We start from the raw sequence: 19,935 nt of genomic DNA on the forward strand, positions 1-19,935 counted from the left end.
AGAAAGATAGCTGTTAACCTCCACATCATCAGTAATGGTTTGGCGCTCTCCTTTATAGTTAATTTTCCGAAATCTTCTTCGGGATTGTCTGGCAGGAATTTCTCTTTGTAGAATACTATCTTCATTATCTTTGGCATTCTCTACCTGAAACACATGTTCATATTCCTGATGAAATATCAAATTTTTCCATATTATTGACAGTCTATGGAGTCTTAACAGGCTCATAAGGAAGCTTCATTTACTTCTTACAAGAAACTGCCTCAAGAAAACAGTCTGTATAGCACAATGCTCATGAGTTACAGATTAGAGGTGATGTTATTATAAAGATCTGGAGACCACAGTTTCCGTCCAGGAAACAGTCTCTCTTGTGCACATAAACATACATCCTCTAAGTAAAGTCACTTACCAGAAATGAAGGCTGTTAACTACACCTACACATTCAATAATTACAACTTGAGTTCCTCTAATTACAAACTGCCTGATTAAACACATATTTTACTTAGCAAACAATCCTGGTTATGGTTTTAGTTAATTGTTAAAAAGTAAAACAAGAAAACTTTATGCAATATTCTTTAATTTTCAACTTAATGCATGACAACAGCCACAAGTAAGGCTGGCATCTTCTAAGTAAGAAAATAAAATGGAAAATTAACATTTGTTAGGAGTTTAAAATAGGCCAGCATGCATATATATTAAGTAGTTAGTTCACACAACAGCCCTGTAAGCAGGTATTACTGTCTCTACTTTGTAGACAAAGAAAAACCCAAAGATATTAGTGACATTCCAGTCTCACAACAGTGATACTTATTAAAGGTGAGTTGGCAACCTGGCAACAGAGCAAGACCCCATTTCTACAGGGGGAAAAAAATAAGCCAGGCATGGTGGTGTGCACCTGTAGTACCAGCTACTTAGGAGGCTGAGGTGGGAGGATCAATTGAGCCCAGGAGTTCAAAGCTGCTGTTAGCTATGACTGCACAACTGCACTCCAGCCTGGGCGACAGGACAAAAACCCTGTCTCAAAAAATTTAAAAAAAAATTTTTTTTAAAGGTGAGGAGGAATATAGACCTATCTAGCTCAACAGCTTATGCCACTGATACAAGACTGCACTGCCTGTCCAATCACAAAACAAACCATAATTTTTTAAATTAACTATTTTTATAAAGGTATATTGATATGCTCTAAAAATCTACCTTTATAACTAAGCTCACATCTAATAAATAATAAACGGTGGTTTTAGTTTTCCCCCATAACTACTCTTTCTGCTAATGTCAGAGCTCTTGATATTACCAAAAATTTCCTAGGCACCCACCCAAACACAGTGGTGCCCCCTTATCTGAGGGGGATACATTCCATGATCCCCACTAGATGCCTGAAACTGCAGACAGTACCAAATTCTATATATGTCATGTATTTTTCTGTATTTACATACCTATGATAAAGTTTAATTTATAAATTAGGCACAGAAGAGATTAATAATAAAATATAATAATATACTGCAATAAAAGTTATGTGGGGGTGAGGGGGCGCAGTGGCGAGTGCCTGTAGTCCCTGCTACCAGGGATGCTGGGGCGAGAGGATCACTTGAGCCCAGGAGTTAACGTCCAGCCTGGGCAACACAGCAAGACCCTGTCTCTTAAAAAAAAAAAAAGTTATGTGAATATGGTCTCTCTCTTTTTTTTTAACTTTTATTTTAAGTTCAGCAGTACAAGCACAGGTTTATTACGCAGGTAAACTTGTGTCATGGGATTTGTTATACAGATTATTTTAGCACTCAGGTATTAAGCCTAGTGCCTATTAGTTAATTTTCCTGATCCTCTCCCTCCTCCCACCCTCCACCAAAATGCCCCAGTGTGTGTTGTTCCCCTCTATGTGTCCATGTGTTCTCATCATTTAGCTCCTCTCTCTTTCCACAGTACGACAGTCCTAAAAATGTGGAAAGCGAAACTGCAGATATGGGGGTGTGGGAGACTACTGTATCATATCAACATTCTCAGCACCCCTGCTTGTCTTCCAAATCTTTGGTTCAATTCTCTCTCAGATCGTCAGTTCTCTATAAATCTCTCCCATAATGCTCTTTCATTCCCATTACCACCTCCCCTTAATTTAAGTCTTAATCACCTCAGTCCCAAACCACAGCAATAGGTGACCCTGCTGCTTTAGGCATGTTCCTCTCCAATTCTATCCTGCAGGGTCAAACAAATCACCTAGATAATCACCATTACTCAGGTTTCCTGTTCAAAATGCCACAACGGACCTCTAATGTTTACACCAAATAAATTTTAAACTCTTACATTTGATATTCAAAGCCATTATAAACTCCATCCCCAAAATACTTTTATCACCTTATCTTACATGTACAATCCTGGAAAAGCTGCTCCCTTATTTGCTTTCCCACAAAAATTCTCATTAGATACACAAAATTTCCTAATGATTTCTAAGAGTTGATGTCTAATCTGCTTTGTTCAGGTGTGAATTCAAGAATAAGTAGCAGCCAACTCAATGTGACTATTCATGTGCCTCTATATATAAATAACTTATAATCTGCCAAGTAACTTATTTCTTCAATTTGTGTTATCATACCCATTCTGTCTTCACATGCTATCATTTAGACACTACCTATCTCAACGGCCATCTCTTCCATAATTACCAAAGACATTCCTCTCCTCAGACCTCGATTGGCTTATTGTGTATACACACCTAGACTTCTCAAAAATGGGACATGTTCTCTACTGCCTTCAGACCTTTACATATGCAGCTGTCACTTCTGGCTAAAAGCCCATTCCCTCTTTGCCAGCATATTGGCCTCCTACTTACATCTTATGACCTAGTTCAACCAATCCCTCCTCTACTCCAGAAAAGTATTACTCCTTCTATAGCACTAAGCATACCAACCTCACTAATAAGATAACAAGTTCTCTAAGGCAGGAACCGTATTATGTAATATTATATTCATCTTTGTTCACCTAATATTCAAGACATTTGCCAAAATGGGTGTTTAACTAAATTTTCCCTTTTGCCTCAAATATATTAGGTCCTTGGAATTATGTATAAAGTCCTCAAAAGGTATACACAAGGCCATATACCAGAAACTGCAGCTTATCTCATTTAAGGTTCACAATAACCCTATTACATAGCTACTTTTCCTATTGTAATAGATGGTACAGAGTCTCATAAAAGTTAATTCACAGGCTGGGCAGGGTGGCTCACGCCTGTAATCCCAGCACTTTGGGAGGCTGAGGCGGGTGAATCATGAGGTCAGGAGTTCAAGACCAGCCTGGCCAAGATGGCGAAACCCCATCTCTACTAAAAACTACAAAAATTAGCCAGGCGCGGTGGCAGGTGCTGTAATCCCAGCTACTCGGGAGGCTGAGGCAGAAGAACTACTTCAAACCGGGCGGCAGAGGTTGCAGTGAGCAGAGATCGTGTCACTGCACTCTAGTCTGGGCGACAGAGTGAGACTCCGTCTCAAAAAAAAAAAAAAAAAAGTTAATTCACACAAGTAGGTGAATCAGGACTCAAAACCCAAGTGTGACTAAAAAGTCCAACTTCATATTGCTCTATCCCAAAAGATAAAACAGATTATCTACTTTAGACAAAAGTCCAATATTACATGATTCTTAGGTCTTTTAATATCTACCACTTATTGAGCAATGCAGAGATTTAAACAATAAAGGCTTTACAGAGTAAAAATGGAAGTAAAATAAATTTAGGAAAAGGCTTTCTAAGTTTCAAAATCTTGGGAAAAGTACCAAATGCAAAGAAAAATCTAATCATGACTTTTATTCCAGGAATATAGAGTTAAATGCCCTTAACAAAGTTCCCACTGAATATAACTGAATTGTGGTATTTAAAACATTAAAGCCTGCATTAAAAACAATGTAAGATTTTAAAAAAATAAAACCACAAACACAAATGAAATGGCACAAAAGGTACAGAATCCAAATGCCAAGAACGATGTGAAAGCAAGAATACTTGAACTTCGGAAACCAATAAAGTCCTTGATCTACCAGACAGTTTCTGTCAAACTCTAAAGAAAAGATTTTTCACTCTGATGTTTGTAGGGAGTGAAATAGACAAGAGATGAAACAAGAGACTCTACCAAAGTTGAGGAATCTAATAGAAACCTACTCATAAAGCTCATCCCAAACAGCTACACCCTCATTACAAGGGTAAGCAAGATACAAGCAGAAGGGGACAGGAAGAAAACTTGCCTGGCACTGGGATAAGAGGAGGGGGAGCAACTGAACAAAAATTGCCTTCCCCTGAGAATCCAAAACCACAAGCCATCCTTCATCCAGATCTGTAGTTTGAATTCACAATACCTCAAGCATGCAAGTAAACTAAAAGAAATTCAGCACTATTAATAAACAATAGCAGAAATAACAAATGCAAAACTTCCTTACAAAAATGCAACTTTTTTTTTTTTTTTTGAGATGGCGTTTTTCTTGTGTCACCCAGGCTGGAGTGCAATGGCGCAATCTTGGCCCACTGCAACCTTCACCTCCCAGGTTCAAGTGATTCTCCTGCCTCAGCCTCCCAAGTAGCTGGGATTACAGGCATGCACCACCACACCTGGCTACTTTTGGTATTTTTAGTAGAGATGGGGTTTCACCATGTTGGCCAGGCTGATCTCGAACTCCTGATCTCAGGTGATCCACCTGCCGCAGCCTCTCAAAGTGCTCAGATTACAGGCGTGAGCCACCACACCAGGCCAACAAAAATGCAACTTTAACATAAACCTCAAAGTATTACTGTACCTAAAGTTCCAAGACATATGAACTCATAGACAAATATAAAAAAATCCCAACTACATCAACATCATGTAAGAAGCAAGACATAATTAAAAATGAGCCCCTAAAAAAGCGGAATGACACCTGCAACTACTCCAATATACTGAAAGTATTAGAGAATAGAAAGTCAAAATTTAAAAACTTTCAAACAAAAGAAAACTTGAAAATGAGCCAGAGATGATAAACAGTAACCAAGTAGTTGAAGCTTGACCAGGACAAGAAAGCCCTAAGTGCCCTCCTCCCAACTGCCAGGCTAGCAAACAGTGAGGAATAACCAATAGCAATCTACATTTGGAGGAGAGATGAGAACATGAAGAGACCCTGCTGAAGCACAAGAGCACAGAGAAGGCCTAAAACTGAGTGGAGCAGGAACACTGAGAATAATCTTCCAGCAAACTCAAGGACAAAGTAACACTAAACAAATTTGAAACCACTGGTGCACCATAACAGCAAGAGAATCCAAACCTAGCTCAACTCCAGTAGAAATGTGTTCATCTCTAGGCTTAAAAGCTATAGCCCTATAACCTAATGCCCAACATTAAATCCAAAATTATAACTCACATAAAAAAGGAAAGGTAAAACAAAACAAAAACCAAAAACCAAGAGACAAAGCAATCAACAGAGCAGTCTACAAGAATTAGAGTGGATCCAGATGCTGGAACTACCAGAGAGAGAACTTCAATCAACTATGATTAAACATGTTATAGGTTCACTGGAAAAGGTATAGACAACACACACAGATTGATAATTTTAGCAGACAAAATAAAAATATAAAATAAAAATGAAAATGTTAGAAACAAAAGACGTAGTAATAGAGATGAGGAATGTCTTTGACATGCTCATTGGCAGACTCAACACAACTGAGTTAAGATCAAGGAAATTAAACATAGGACAATAAAATTACCAAAGAGAAAGAGGAAAAGAGTTAAATAAGAAAAATGAAGGAATTGAATGGTATATTAAGATGCAACTAAAAAGGGAGTTAGTAAACTGGGAAGATAAATCCAGAAGATTTACTCAACATACAGCACAAAGTCATCATGAAGAGGTAAAAAATAAGAAAGCTAAGAGGAAAGGTTGAAAAAAAAAATTTCAAGAAGATGATAGAACAAGACAATATTTAAGGAAAAAAAGAATTTTTGATGCCCAAAGCAGTCCAAAAAATCCAAAAGAGGATAATGAAAAACTACGATACCAAATTACAGAGAAAATATAAACAGAAGACTTTTAATGCAGCCAGAAAGAAAAAAGAGATCAGGAAGGCAATTAATGTCTGACTCCTCAAAATACGATCAATGTAAAAAAATAGAATGTATTAATTGTGTTAATAAAAATAATTCTCCTCCTAAAGTTGTATTAATGGCAAAACAATCCTCCAAGAATGAAGAAAAATAAAGTTATTTTCAGACAAAAAAGAAAAAAATACCTGAGATACTTAAGAGAAGATCTTCAGGAAAGAATTTTTAATGGGTGTACTTTAAACATAATACAAGTGTTACTATTAGGATGGTCTCATATATAAGAAAGAACTAAAAGCAAAAAATATTAAATACATGGTTAAATAGGAATAAATAATGATTTACAGAATACATAAAGCTAAAATACTGGACAATAGGAATTACATCTGGATACTAGCATTAAATTCTTATCAGTTTAGCTACTTATTAGCCTCAGGTGTTTTTAAATAGGTTTTCTTTTTTTGAGACATAATCTCACCCTGTCGCCCAGGCTGGAGTGCAGTGGCACAATCTTGGCTCACTGCAACCTCCACCTCCCGGGTTCAAGTGATTCTCCAGCCTCAGCCTCCCAAGTAGCTGGGATTAGAGGCGCCTACCACACCTGGCTAATTTTTGTATTTTCAGTAGAGACGGGGTTTCACCATGTTGGCCAGGCTGGTCTCGCACTCCTCATCTCAGGTGATCCACCCACCTTGGCTTCCCGAAGTGCTGGGATTACAGGAGGGAGCCACTGTGCCTGGCCTAAGTAGGAATTTAAAAATAGTCAGAATTAGCACTAAAAGAAGAGACCAAACACCATTTCTACAAGAATATGGTGGGGAGGAGAGGAAGGAAAAAAGAACTTAAAATAAAGGAGGGAAAATAAAAAAAAGAGGGGAAAAAACAAGAACAAATAAAAAGCACATAATGTGGTGAAAGTAAATTCAAATCTATCAGCAATCACAATGAATACAAATAGAAAAGTCTTTCCAGGTAAAAAAGAATCTCATGTCAAATATAGAAAAAGAAGAAACAGACCCCAAGTATTAAGGTTCACAGAATCCTGATATTTTTGAGAGAAGCCCAATAATTTTAAATATTTCTCTGCTTCCTAGTGAAGGAAATCCCAATCTAATAAATTTCTTGGTATCCACATCTGCTATAAATCATTAACTTAACGAAGGTTTGTTATCCTTTTAGAGGGGAAATGGTACCTACTCATTATCATCAAAATCTGAGCTCTATAACCACTAGGAATGGTTTAACTACTTGGATATCGCTGCTTCTAAACTTTTGCAATGAACAACCCTAGGAAACACATTTTTTTTCTTAAGGTGAAATAATTTGGTAAATACTTTTAAGAAAAAAATAGTCATGTGTCAATGCTGACATTTCCTACTGACATTTTAGACTGGAGTTTTTCTTAACATCTTTAATTTTACACAACTCTTATGCTAAAATAAAAATCTTGATTACTAATGACATTTATTTATGCATCTATTAGTTATATTAACTATAATTATAAATTTCAATTATTTCCAATTAAATGTATCATACAGAATTTTTCATAATATACACATAAATATTACCTATACATATATAATTGCTTTAAATTAACAAAATCAACATTACCACTAACATCCTGGTTAAATCATCTTGGATACTAATATTTATATATGTATAGATTTATGTATATGTTATGTTAAATTAATTATAATTAGTTACATATAACGTGCATCTATATACACACACATACAGCCATGTGCACTTAACGATAAGGATACGTTCTGAGAAACTAGTTGTTAGGCAATTTCGTCATTGTGTGAACATCATAGAGTGCACTTACACATAGACAGTACAGCCTACTACTTATCTAGGCTATATAGTATGGCCTTTTGGTCCTAAGCTACCAACCTGTAAAGCATGTTACTGTACTGAACACCATAGGCAATTATAACACAATGTTAAGTATCTGTGTATCGAAACACAGAAAAGGTACAGTAAAAACACAGTATTATAATTTTATGGAACCATTGTCATACATGTGATCAGTCATAACCAGCAGTGCAGGACTGTATGGAAAACTGTAAAAAGACCACTAGTAGGCTGGGCTCAGTGGCTCACGCCTGTAATCCCAGCACTTTGGGAGGCCGAGGTGGGGGGATCACCTGAGGTCAGGAGTTTGAGGCTAGCCTGACCAACATGGTGAAACTCCATCTCTACTAAAAATACAAAAATTAGCTGGGAGTGGTGGTGTGTGCCTGTAATCTCAGCTACTCGGGAGGCTGAGGTTGCAGTGAGCCGAGATCATGCCTCTGCACTCCAGCCTGGGCAACAGATCAAGACTCTGTCTCAAAAATAATAATAAGAAGAAGAAAAGACCACTAGTAACACCAATAATGAGACAACTGGCTCCTTCTGTGCTACGGGACATACTACATTAGGAATGTACAGTTAAAATACTGTGTCTTAAAGTCACCAGAAATAATAATTCTTCATGGAATTATACCAAAATTTTACATATATTAAAATCACTTATTCTGTTTTTTGGGGCGAAGAGTAAATTTTTTCTCCTTTTGAATTGCTTTTAGTACATAAAAAGATTTACATGGCTCCCCTAAAATTGCTCTTCTTTCTCAGGTTTCTTCTAGTTCTCCTTGCTTTTTTTATTCTTTTAAATGGCACAAAATGCAAAACACAAAATAAACACTATACTTGATGGCATATTTCACTGGGATTTCATTATATTCATAAGGTAAACTAACAAAAAGTAATATCCTTACTATGGTAACTCCATACCTAAGAACATGGTATCTCTTTTTTTGTTCAAGTTTAATTTTTTTATTTCAGGGGTATTTAAACACATTATTTCTGCACATTTGTTAAGTTTAATCTTAAGTGTTTTGTTTGTTGGTTTTATAGACGGGAGTCTATGTTGCCCAGGCTGGAGTGCAGTGGCTATTCACAGACAGGAATAATTGGGACTGCAGACGTGTGTCACAACACCCAGCTTAAGTACTTCTCATACAGTTTTTGTAAATATATTCTCCTTCCCTTATGTGACATATGTTACAGATCAATTCCTTTATCCCCATTTTTAAAATATCCTGGGATTATGATGGGGACTGCACTAAATTTTAGACAAATTTTGAGATAATTTGTATCTTAAAAATATTGTCTCAACTGATTTAAAGAAGATCTAAAAACAACTTTTTAAGGTTTTCTGTGTAAAGGTCTCCTACAACTTTTTTCAGATTTAATCTGATGTATATAGATGGTTTTGATGTTTATAAATGGTACGTTTATAAAATTCAATTTTCTACTTGCTTGTAAGGAAAAATACAATTGATTTTTATGTATGAACGAGTATCCAACGACCTTGTTGAAATGACATAAATTTCAAAAGTTCACACTTAGGTAATTTGGGGTTTTCTACATACAAATCATGTCATCTGTAAATCACAGTTTTATATTTTTTTCCAATCTCTTTTTTCCCCTGGCTAAATGCATCTCCTAGCCAATAGTTTTGGTATGGTGAGCTTTCTCCATATATTCCCAAATGTTGGGAGAAAGTTTTCAATGTTTATTATAGGGTTTCTGCAGGTAACAATTAGGTTATAAAAGTTTCATTCCCTTCCTAGCTTGCTAAAAGCTTTTAAAATCATGAATGGGTTCTGATTATCAAGAGCTTTTTCTGCATCCATAGAAATGATTACCTGATTTTTTTCTTTAATTATATCAATGTAGTGAATCACACATTCAAATGCTAAATCAATTTGTGATTCTGGAACTAAATTCAATGTAGTCATGTTGTTTTATCCTCTGTATGTATTACTGAAATTGGACTACCTAAAATGTTAAGATTTTTACATTTATTTTCATTTAAAAATACTAACCTATAATACTGCTTTTGTATAATGCCCTTGTTAGGCTGTTATAAAAATTAAAATAGGCTCATAAAATAAGGCAAAGAAGTTAAAGTTTTTCTATTTCCTATTAGATGCTAAGTATTATTTCTTCTTTAAATGTTTGGAAAAATTTACCAGTGAAGCCACATGGGTCTGAATTTCTAAATGAAAAGGTTTATAATTACAGATTCACTGTCTTTTCTAGATATTGGCTTGTGCAGATCTTCTGTTTGTGTGTGTATATGCCAGTTTGGTTGTTTTTTTTTTTTTTTCCAAGGAATTTGACTAAAACTTCAAACTTACTTGCTTTAAGCTTTCCATACCATCTCCCTTATTAGCATTTTAAAAATGTTTGCTAGATCGTAGTAGTGAATCCTTTTTCCTTCCTGATACTGATTGTATGACATGTTTTATTTTTGATTATCTTTGACGGGTTTATCAATTTTCTTAGTCTTTTCTGAGACTCAACCTTGTCCTTTGTCAATCCTCATTATTCTAAGTTTGCTTTTATGCCACTGATATTTATTTTTATATTGATCTTTACTATTTCTTGGCTTGTGATTACTATTCATATGCTGCTCTTTAATTTCCTGACATGAATACTTTACTGTCAGCCTTTGCTCTTATAGCACTAGGGCTTAAATTTCACAACAAGAAAGGCTTACGCTGAATTCTACACATTTTAATAGGTCATATTTATTCATTTAAAATATTTTCTAATTTTCTAAGTAATTCTTCTTTGACAAGCTATTTAGAGCATACGCCTGAATTTCAGAAGTTGTATTTTTTTTTTCTAGCTGTGTTTTTATAATTGGTTTTTAAATTAATTTCATGGTGGTCAGAAACTATAAAATTTTAAATACTGAAATTTTGAGACTTGCTTTATGTCCCAGCATGTGGTCAAATTTAAAAAACATTCCACGTGCACTTGAAAAGTAGGCGTACTCTGTTGTTGATAGGTGTAGTGTTCCCTGTTATGTCTCTTAGGTAAAATGTGTACATGATGAGGTTCGAATCCTCAATATCCTTACTGACTCATGGTGGTTGTTTTGTCAGTTACTTTAGAGGTATATTAAAATCTCCTGGCCAGGCAAAGCGGCTCACACCTGTTAATCCCAGTGCTTTGGGAGGCTGAGGCAAGAGGATCACCTCAGGTCAGGAGTTCAAAACCAGCCTGGCCAACATGGCAAAACACTGTCTCTACTAAAAATACAAAAATTAGCTGCACGTGGTGGCACACACCTGTAATCCCAGCTACCTGGGAGGCTGAGGCAGGAGAGTCACTTAAGTCTGGGAGACAGAGGTTGCAGTGAGCTGAGATTATGCCACCGCACCCCAGCCTAGACGAGAGAGCAAAACTCCATCACAAAATGAAAATAAAAATAAAAATAAAAATCTCCCACCGTGATTGTGGGTTTGTCTAGTTCTGATTTTACTAAGGACAATTTTTGTTTTATATATTTTGAAGGCATGTAAAGCTTCAGGATTGTGTAACCTTGATACAATTAACCTTTTATCACTATACAGTACCATTCTTACATTAAATAATGCTTCTTGCCTAAAAGTATACTTTGGGCCAGGCATGGTGGCTCACACCTGTAAGTCCAACACTTGGGAGGTTGAGGTGGGAGGATTGTTTGAGGTCAAGAGTTCGAGATCAGCCTGTGAAACATAGCAAGGCTGTCTCTACAACAACAATAACAACAACAACAAATTAGCTGGGTATGGTGGAGTGCATCTGTAGTCCCAGCTACTTGAGAGACTGAGGAGAGAGGCTCACTTGAGCCCAGGAGTGCAAGGCTGCGCTGAGCTATCGCACCACCGCACACTCTACTCTCGGTAAGCCCCTTTTCTTTAAAAAAAAAAAAAAAAAAGAAAAAAAAAGTTAAAACAAGGAGATTACTTTACAATGTGTCAGATTAAGATGACTAACTTATCAGGTGATCAAGAATGTGTTCAGTAACAGATATTTCCAATCACCAGTGGAGTTAATCAAATCTATACAAATAGACAAAACCATTTGACCAGGCATTTTTAACAATTCTGAAAAATTTCACCTATTTTGGATTTTCTCCTATAACTCATAAAGCATTTAAAATTATACCAATCATAAATTTAAATTTTTGAAATTTAAAAATTACCAGCCATAAATACATATACTTGATGTGACTTTTTATTTTATATACTTGTTTTTCTGAAATACTGAATAAATTGGAGATATAATGCTTCTTGACCCCAAAATATGTCAACATGTAACTGCTAACAATAAGGACTTTGTCTTACAGAACCACAGTATGGTTATCAAACTCAGGGAATTTGATATTATCCAATCTGTAGTGCATATTTTGAATTCATCAATTGCACCAACAATGTCATTTATAGCTATGCCTACGATTTCTCCTTTTCTTCGTCCTCATATGAAAATATTACATAAAGTATGTAAAACAAGCACTAAAACAGGATGTATAACACTGAAGTAAAAGCAGTATTTCTTTTGCATATAGTATGAGAAATACAAAATACAACTAAAAAGTCAGAAAATCAATACTGCCTGGGCAGTTTTCTTGCCATGTTCCTCAATACATACATTAAAAAGAAAGAATTCTGAGGCTCTAATAGGAATCCCATATATTCAGTGCTTAAAGAAAATAAATTTGAAACAATACATACTCCATCCTTGAAAAAACTTGAATTCAAGAAACATTCACTGAATACTTACTATACAGGCAGTACTCTGCGATACTCTCGGAGATACAAGTGGAATAAGACATAATCTTTGCCCTGTAAGAGCTTAAAATCCAGTTGCTCACATAAAATTAGGGATAGTGAGTTCATGGTTATACAGATGATCCAGTTTAAGAAAGAGAAAACAAACTATTTGAAGATATCAATCTGACTATAGCACCATGAAATGGAAAAGTAGTTTGGTTTTGAGCCCTTACATTAAAATGCTTAATTAAGAATTCAATTTCTCTTCTTGACAGTTCAAATCTAATCAGATGACATGGTCATCTACATGAGATCCTAGTAGGACAATGAGTCCACTCGGTATATGCTGTTTTCTAGTCAGGTCATCTTAGAACAACGTAAAAAGCAAGCTGTGTTCTTGATTCTTCTAATACTTAAAAAAAAAAAATTCTAAAGTTACATCAACTACTTAGCTCTTTTAAGAAAAAATAAAGAATTATTCCTTAAATACGCTCTTAAATAAAAACTCATCTTAAATAATTAAAAAGTGAAAATACTAACACCATTTCTTACTTGGATCTAATTGTATGTCTTTTTACTTTTCTCTACTTCATTCTCTCTAGTCTAGGGCACAGACTATAGAATTCAAAGTTTATTGAAAAAGTAAAATTGAATGGGAAAGAAGAAATCACCTGAGGCTGGGCGCAGTGACCCACACCTGTAATCTCAGCACTTTGGGAGGCCAAAGCAGATGGATCACCTGAGGTCAGGAGTTCGAGACCAGCCTGGCCAACATGGTGAAACCCCCATGGCTACTAAAAAATAGAAAAACTAGCTGGGAATGGTGCCAAGTGCCTGTAATCCCAGCTACTCAGGAGGCTAGGGCAGGAAAACTGCTTAAACCTAGGAGGTGGAGGTTGCAGTGAGCCAAGACTGCACCATTGCACTCCAGCCTGGGCACCAAGAATGAAACTCTGTCTCAAAAAAAAAAAAAAAAATCACTTGAAAACTCATGGTCCCCTTTTAAAACTTCTAATTTTCTGGTAGAAGGGGTAAAAAATACCAAATCTGCAAATTATATATAAGTGTATCATGTTTCACACTCTCTTGAGGATCAAAAAAAGTCTGAAGAGACAGAAATAGATAAACCTGGTAGATAGTTCTGATGCTACTTGATAAAATCTCTAAAAGGTCATAGTAATAAAACCTCCTTAAGTGTTTAAAGCCTACTACATTTAAAGTTAAAACTGAAGCATATCAAAAACAATTCAGCATTCTTTAAAGTTCTTACCACAATCATTTCTGAAGGCTCTAATACAAGACAATCACATCCTCTTTTTCCTCCAAACTGCTTACCAAAACTATAAAAACAGAAAAACAATTTCTTTAGCAAAGGTTATTAATAAAATATATCAATATAGGAAAAGAAAACAAACAACAAAAAAGCCCTGAGATATTATCCAAGAAATTCTGATCCTGTCACAATATTTATGTTAAGATTTTCTAAAAAAGAAAGAAAAAAAACCTTTCTCTTAATTGTCCAGATATAACTGATCTCAATACTATATGAAAATTCTTTTTAAACTTCTGCCTTTAACTAGTCCCTAAAATTAATTATAAAAGATACCTGTCTAATCTCAAATTTCTAACATCTGTCAATACACGTTGAACAAAGAAAAAAATACACTTAGTAAAAATCTAATAAAAGTGATAACCTGATTAGGCAATTTAATAAAAGTAAATTATTATAATCTTTTGGGAGCAGTATTAAGACAACAGATACTAAAAATAAAAAAACTTAAAAAATATTCACACTTGAGTAGTCTCTTGGTATCCAACTGGGATTGGTTCCAGAATCCCCAAGGATACAAAAATCTACCAGTGCTCAAGCGCCTAACATAAAATGATGTAGCATTTGCATATAACCTATGTGCATCCTTCCATATGCTTTAAATCAACTTGAGATTTTTAATAATACCTAATACACGGGAAATGCTACATAAATAGTTGTTATGCTTTATTGCTTAGGGAATAATGACAAGTAAAAGAAGTCTATATATGCTTAGTAGAGATGCAACCATTTTTTTTTCCAGGATCAGCAGTTGCTTGAATTAATGGATGTGAAACCCACGGATATGAAGTGCCAACTATATATAAAGAAATGTAGTTAGATATAAAGATGACTTCTTAAAAGAAAGTGTTGGAGTCACAGCTCTTTGGAAAAAACTAAAGCTGGACCAGTACTAAAAGACAGTATTTTTATATTCTTGGTCTCAGAAAGATTTCTCAGCATATCAAAAAAGAAAGCAACCGCAGAGAAAAAGATAGGTTTTCATTTTAAAAGATAACCTGAATTTTTTTTAATGAAGAATAAAAAAAAGCCCTGTCAACTATACCAAGACACAAATGACTTACATATGAAATATACAGAGCGCACTCAAAATAATGATAAAGCAACCAAAAGTATTATATGAAAATTTAGTGCCAGTGTCAGTTAGTAAATAAAACATATAAATATTACTCCAAAATAACCAAATGGAAAAAAAACATTAATCATTCAAACAAAACAAAATACCAAAAAACATCTAATAAATAAATAAGTCATTTATAAAGAAAATTATACAACTTCATTGATGGGCTAGAAACAAAGCTTAAAGTAACATAGCTATACTTTTATGGGAAGGCTAAATATTTAAAAATGTCAATTTCCCAAAGTATAAGGTTCTATACAAATAATAGTTAATAACAAAATTCTAATCAAAATCCAAACAAAATAACTTTTGAACATAACCAAAAAATCACTTATGTTTTTTCTTTGAGACAGTATCTCACTCTGTGATCACCCAGGCTGCAGTGCAGTGGTGCAATCACGGCTCACTGTAGCCTCGACATCCCTGGGCTCAGGTGATCTTCCCATATCAGTCCCAAGTAGCTGGGACTACAGGCATGCACTACCATGCCTGGCGAATTTTTTAAATTTTTTGTAGAGACAGGGGTTTTGTCATTTTCACTATGCTGGTCTTGAACTCCTGGGCTCAAGCAATCCACCCACCTTGGCCTCCCAAAGTGCTAGGATTACAGGCGTGAGCCACTGCACCAGGCCTCACTTGTTTTTTCTTAAGCAGAAGATCCTTATCTTTTGTTTCCCCCAAATTCTTGTATCACCTAATACATTTAAAAAAGCAAATCTGTAAAAGTTTGCTTTCATGCAAGATGGAATAACAGGGACTGGGTTTACTCTCCCACCTGAGGACAAAAACAGAAAACAAAACAAAATATATAAAACAACAATTTCAAGACACCAAAAAGAAGGCAGGGCAGGGCTGTAATTCCTGAGGGAGGAAACAAAAAACTAAGATGACTCTTGCAATACACCATTTTACCACTTACAGGCAAGAGAAGCATAACACAGCCTGACAATTTCGCTGAGTTGAAAAGTTAAGCGTTTTGGGGTGTGGATGACAGGGGAAAGATACTTAGAACATTTGCAAGGCAGTGTTCCTGAAAAGAGGGAGAGCAGCAAAGAGATACAGGGAGAGAGAGAACAACATTGTGCACAAGAGTATGGATGAGCATTTGTGTGCATATATGCTTTGAAGAAAGGTCCTCTTGAGTCTTTGAGTGAGTACTGTGGATATGTGAGAACAAAGAGTCACAGAGGAAAGACGACATAATACATGGGGTACTAGGTAGGGTCCTCAGGAATGTATTTCCTCAGTAACAAAATAAATTAGTCCCACACTAAAGTGCTGAACTTGCGCAAATACATTTAAAAGATAAAGCTCAGAATAATCAAATAGATTCCAATTAGCTAGACTATACGTTAGAACAAAACCCAATACCACCTAAAGAGATGCAAAAGCTGGAACTCAGTGACATAAAATTCATGATGACATCAATAAAGAAACAAACAACAACAACAAACCAGGCATGCAAAGAAACAGGAAAATATAATCCATAACCAAGAGAAAAAAACAACCAATAAAAACAGACCCAGAACTATCAGAAGTATAGAAATCAACAGACAACAATATTATAATAGCTATTGCTATGTGTGTTTTGTATGTTAAAGAAAGTAACAATAAATACAAACACAACAGAGAGATATAAAAAAGACCTAATGCAATGTTCTATCAAATCACATAGGCAGACACATAAGGTCTGTTTGTTCCATTTATCAGTAATGTTAAAATTGGTGAGCAGCTTCAGACAGTGTCAACTTGACCCACCGTTTATAAAGTTTCCTCTCAATTTTCCATCTATTAGTTTTAGCATTTTTTTTATCAGTACGTAGATTGAAAGCGTTATTAGGGCTATTAAAATACGTATTTTATATTTTGATCATCCTTTCTGAATTTATTAGCTGGGGGCACTAATATAAACTCTCAACTATTTGAGTTCCTAGAACTACTGTTTATATAAAGTGAATTCACTGTATATAAAGTGAATCCTACAAAAAAGCTTCAGAAATATATTAATTTAGCAAGATTGAATAATAAAAGCGCAATACCCAAAAATCAATTGTTTTATTGTATATTAGCAACAATCAGAAAATAAAATCTTTTGACTCCATTAAAAATAGAATAAAAATGATACATTTATCAAAATACACACAAGACTTCTACAAAGTTACAAATTTAAAAACTATGAAACATTGCTGAGAAAAATTGAAGACCTGATTAAAAAGAGATATATCTTGTTTATGGATTAAAATGGCAATTCTCTCCGAAGTGTTCTACAGATTCAATACAATCACAATAAAAATCCCAGAAAGTCATCTTGGAGGACTGACATAATGACCCTAAAATTTACATGGAATTGTAAAGAGCCTAAAATAGCTAAAACAACTTTGGAAAATAAGAACAAAGTTGAAATAGTTATAATATCAGATTCTGGCACACTATTAAAGCTAGAATACTCAAGACAATGTGGTATTTGATCAACTTATAGATCAATAAAACAGGATAGAGAGAACAAAAGGAGACCCATAAATACATGTTCAACTGATTTTTGGCAAATGTACCAAAAGAATTCAATGGAGAAAGATAATCTTTCCTATAAATGGTGGGAAACAACCAGATATCAATACAGAAGAAACAAAGGCAGTGGGGGATGGAGCTCTTAATATAACACCATAAACAAAAATTAATTATAAGTGGATCAGAGCCAGGCATAGTGGCTCACGCCTGTAATCCCAGCACTTTGGGAGGCAGAGGCTAGCAAATAGCTTGAGCTCAGGAGTTCAAGACCAGCCTGTCCAACATGGCAAAACCTCATCTCTACAAAAAAACACAAAAATCAGCCAGGCATGATGGTGCATGCCTGTAGTTCCAGTTACTCGGAAGGTTGAGGCAGGAGGATCACTTGTGCCTGGGAGGTCCAGGCTGCAGTGAGCCATGAGCATGCCACTGCACTCCAGCCTGCGTGACAGAATGAGACTCTGTCTCAATAAAGAAAGAAGAAAAAAAAAAAAGGATCAGGGATACAAATTTAAAAATTAAAACTAAAATATAATAAAATTTTTGTACATTCCCTATATCAGAAAGTTCCCTTCTGTATGTCTAGTTTGTTCAAATACTTTATGCTGAATGAGTTTTAGATTTTTCCCAGATGCTTTTTCTGCATTTATTGAAAGGATCATGTGGTTTTTGCCTATTATTTTATTAATAAAGTATACTGTGTTAACTGACTTACAAATGCCAAACCAACCTTCCATTCCTGGGATAATCCCAACTTGATCATGGTATAAAATACTTTAAATATAAACCAGGATTCTGTTTTCTGTTATTCTGTTAACAATTTCCGCATGTATATTCATGAGGAATAATAATCTGGAATTTTTTTTCTTGTGATTTTTGCCTAGTATTGGTAGCAGTAATACTGGACTAACAGAAATGAGCTGAAAGCATTTTCTCTACCATTACCCTAATACAAAGTCTTTTGGAATGTATGTAATAATGCTTCTTATGTTTGAAAACATTCAGCTGTAAAGTTATCTGGGTCTAGACTTCTCTCTGTACTCAAAGTTTCTTTTTCTTTTTTTTTTTTTGAGCCTTTTTTTGTAATGTATGTCTTTGCAAGATTTGCCCAATTTATTGATAGCAAGTTGATCATAAATTTCCTTTGTAGGCCGGGCGCAGTGGCTGACACCTATAATCCCAGCACTTTGGGAAGCTGAGGCAGGTGGATCACCTGAGGTCAGGAGTTCGAGACCAGCCTGGCCTGTCTCTACTAAAAATACAAAATTTATCTGGGCGTGGTGGTATGCACCTGTAATCTCAGCTACTCAGAAGGCTGAGGCAGGAGAATCACTTGAACCCGGGAGGTGGAGTTTGCAGTGAGCCAAGATCATGCCATTGCACTCCAGCCTGGGCGACAAGAGCAAAACTCTTGTCTCAAAAAAAAAAAAAAAAATCCTTTGTAATATTTTAAATTTCTTTAGGATGGTAATGTCCCCTCTTTTATGCCTGATTCTGGAAATTTGTATCTTTTTTTTTCATGGTCAGTCTAACTCAAAGTTTATCAAGTTTTGTTAAACTTTTGAAAGAACCAACTTTTTGTTTCAATGATGTTTCTCTGTTATTTTTCTTGTGTTTATTTCATTGATTTCCACTTGAACCTTCCTTGAGCTTGCTTCTGAGTATACTCTGTTCTTTTCATTCTTAAGATGACTAGATCAAAACCATTCTTTTCTCATAAATATGATCTAAATTTCCCTGAAAGTACTGCTTTAGCTGCATCCCATAAATTTTGATGTGTGTTCACTTCCACTGTGTTCAAAATATTTTCTTCTAATTTCTCTTGAAGTCTTCCTTGGTCTATTATTCATTTACAAATGTTATCTAAATTCTCCTATTTCTTTCTGATATTGATTTATAACAGAATTGCACTGTAGTCAGTGGACAAACTTCAAATGATTTCATTCCTTTCAATGTAATGAGACTTGTGTTATGTTACTAGATTATATGTCCTATCCTGGAGAATGACCCCTAAATCTTGAAAAAAAAAGATTATATATCAGATCAAAGTGGTTGGTAATACTTTTCAAGCTATACCTTTACTAATTTTCAGTCTAGTGGTTCTATTATTGAAAGACTTTTGAAATCACAAACTATAATAGTTGAACTCCTACTAATCCTTTCAATTCTGTCAGTTTTTACTTCATATATTTTGAAGCTCTGCTATTAAATATACAATAAAAATTGCTATGTATTCCTAATGTATTAATCCTTTTAACACTACGAAATTTTGCTTCTGGTCTCTAGTAATATTTCTTGTCTTAAAATCTATTTTGACTCAGGCTCTAGTTCTCTCATGAATATAGTTTGCCT

General features: G+C 35.0%; 1 protein-coding gene across 8 annotated transcripts in view; it reads right to left on the reverse strand.

Annotated features, from left to right (window-relative positions):
- RAPGEF6 (Rap guanine nucleotide exchange factor 6) overlaps window positions 1-19,935 on the reverse strand; it is a 215,353-nt gene that overhangs the window by 124,613 nt on the left and 70,805 nt on the right. For 6 of the 8 annotated variants that reach the window (XM_003829321.7, XM_003829323.6, XM_003829322.6 and 3 more), the window contains exons 5-6: window positions 13,896-13,965; window positions 1-144 (exon numbers count right to left, since the gene is read on the reverse strand). In XM_003829321.7, coding sequence (XP_003829369.1) covers window positions 1-144; window positions 13,896-13,965 — 214 coding nt within the window. The remainder of the gene's footprint in view (window positions 145-13,895; window positions 13,966-19,935) is intronic. The other 2 variants (XM_063604214.1, XM_034960451.3) reach the window with 1 other exon arrangement.

The sequence above is a fragment of the Pan paniscus genome, chromosome 4 (assembly GCF_029289425.2).
Source record: "Pan paniscus chromosome 4, NHGRI_mPanPan1-v2.0_pri, whole genome shotgun sequence".
In the NCBI taxonomy this organism is placed as follows: domain Eukaryota; kingdom Metazoa; phylum Chordata; class Mammalia; order Primates; family Hominidae; genus Pan; species Pan paniscus.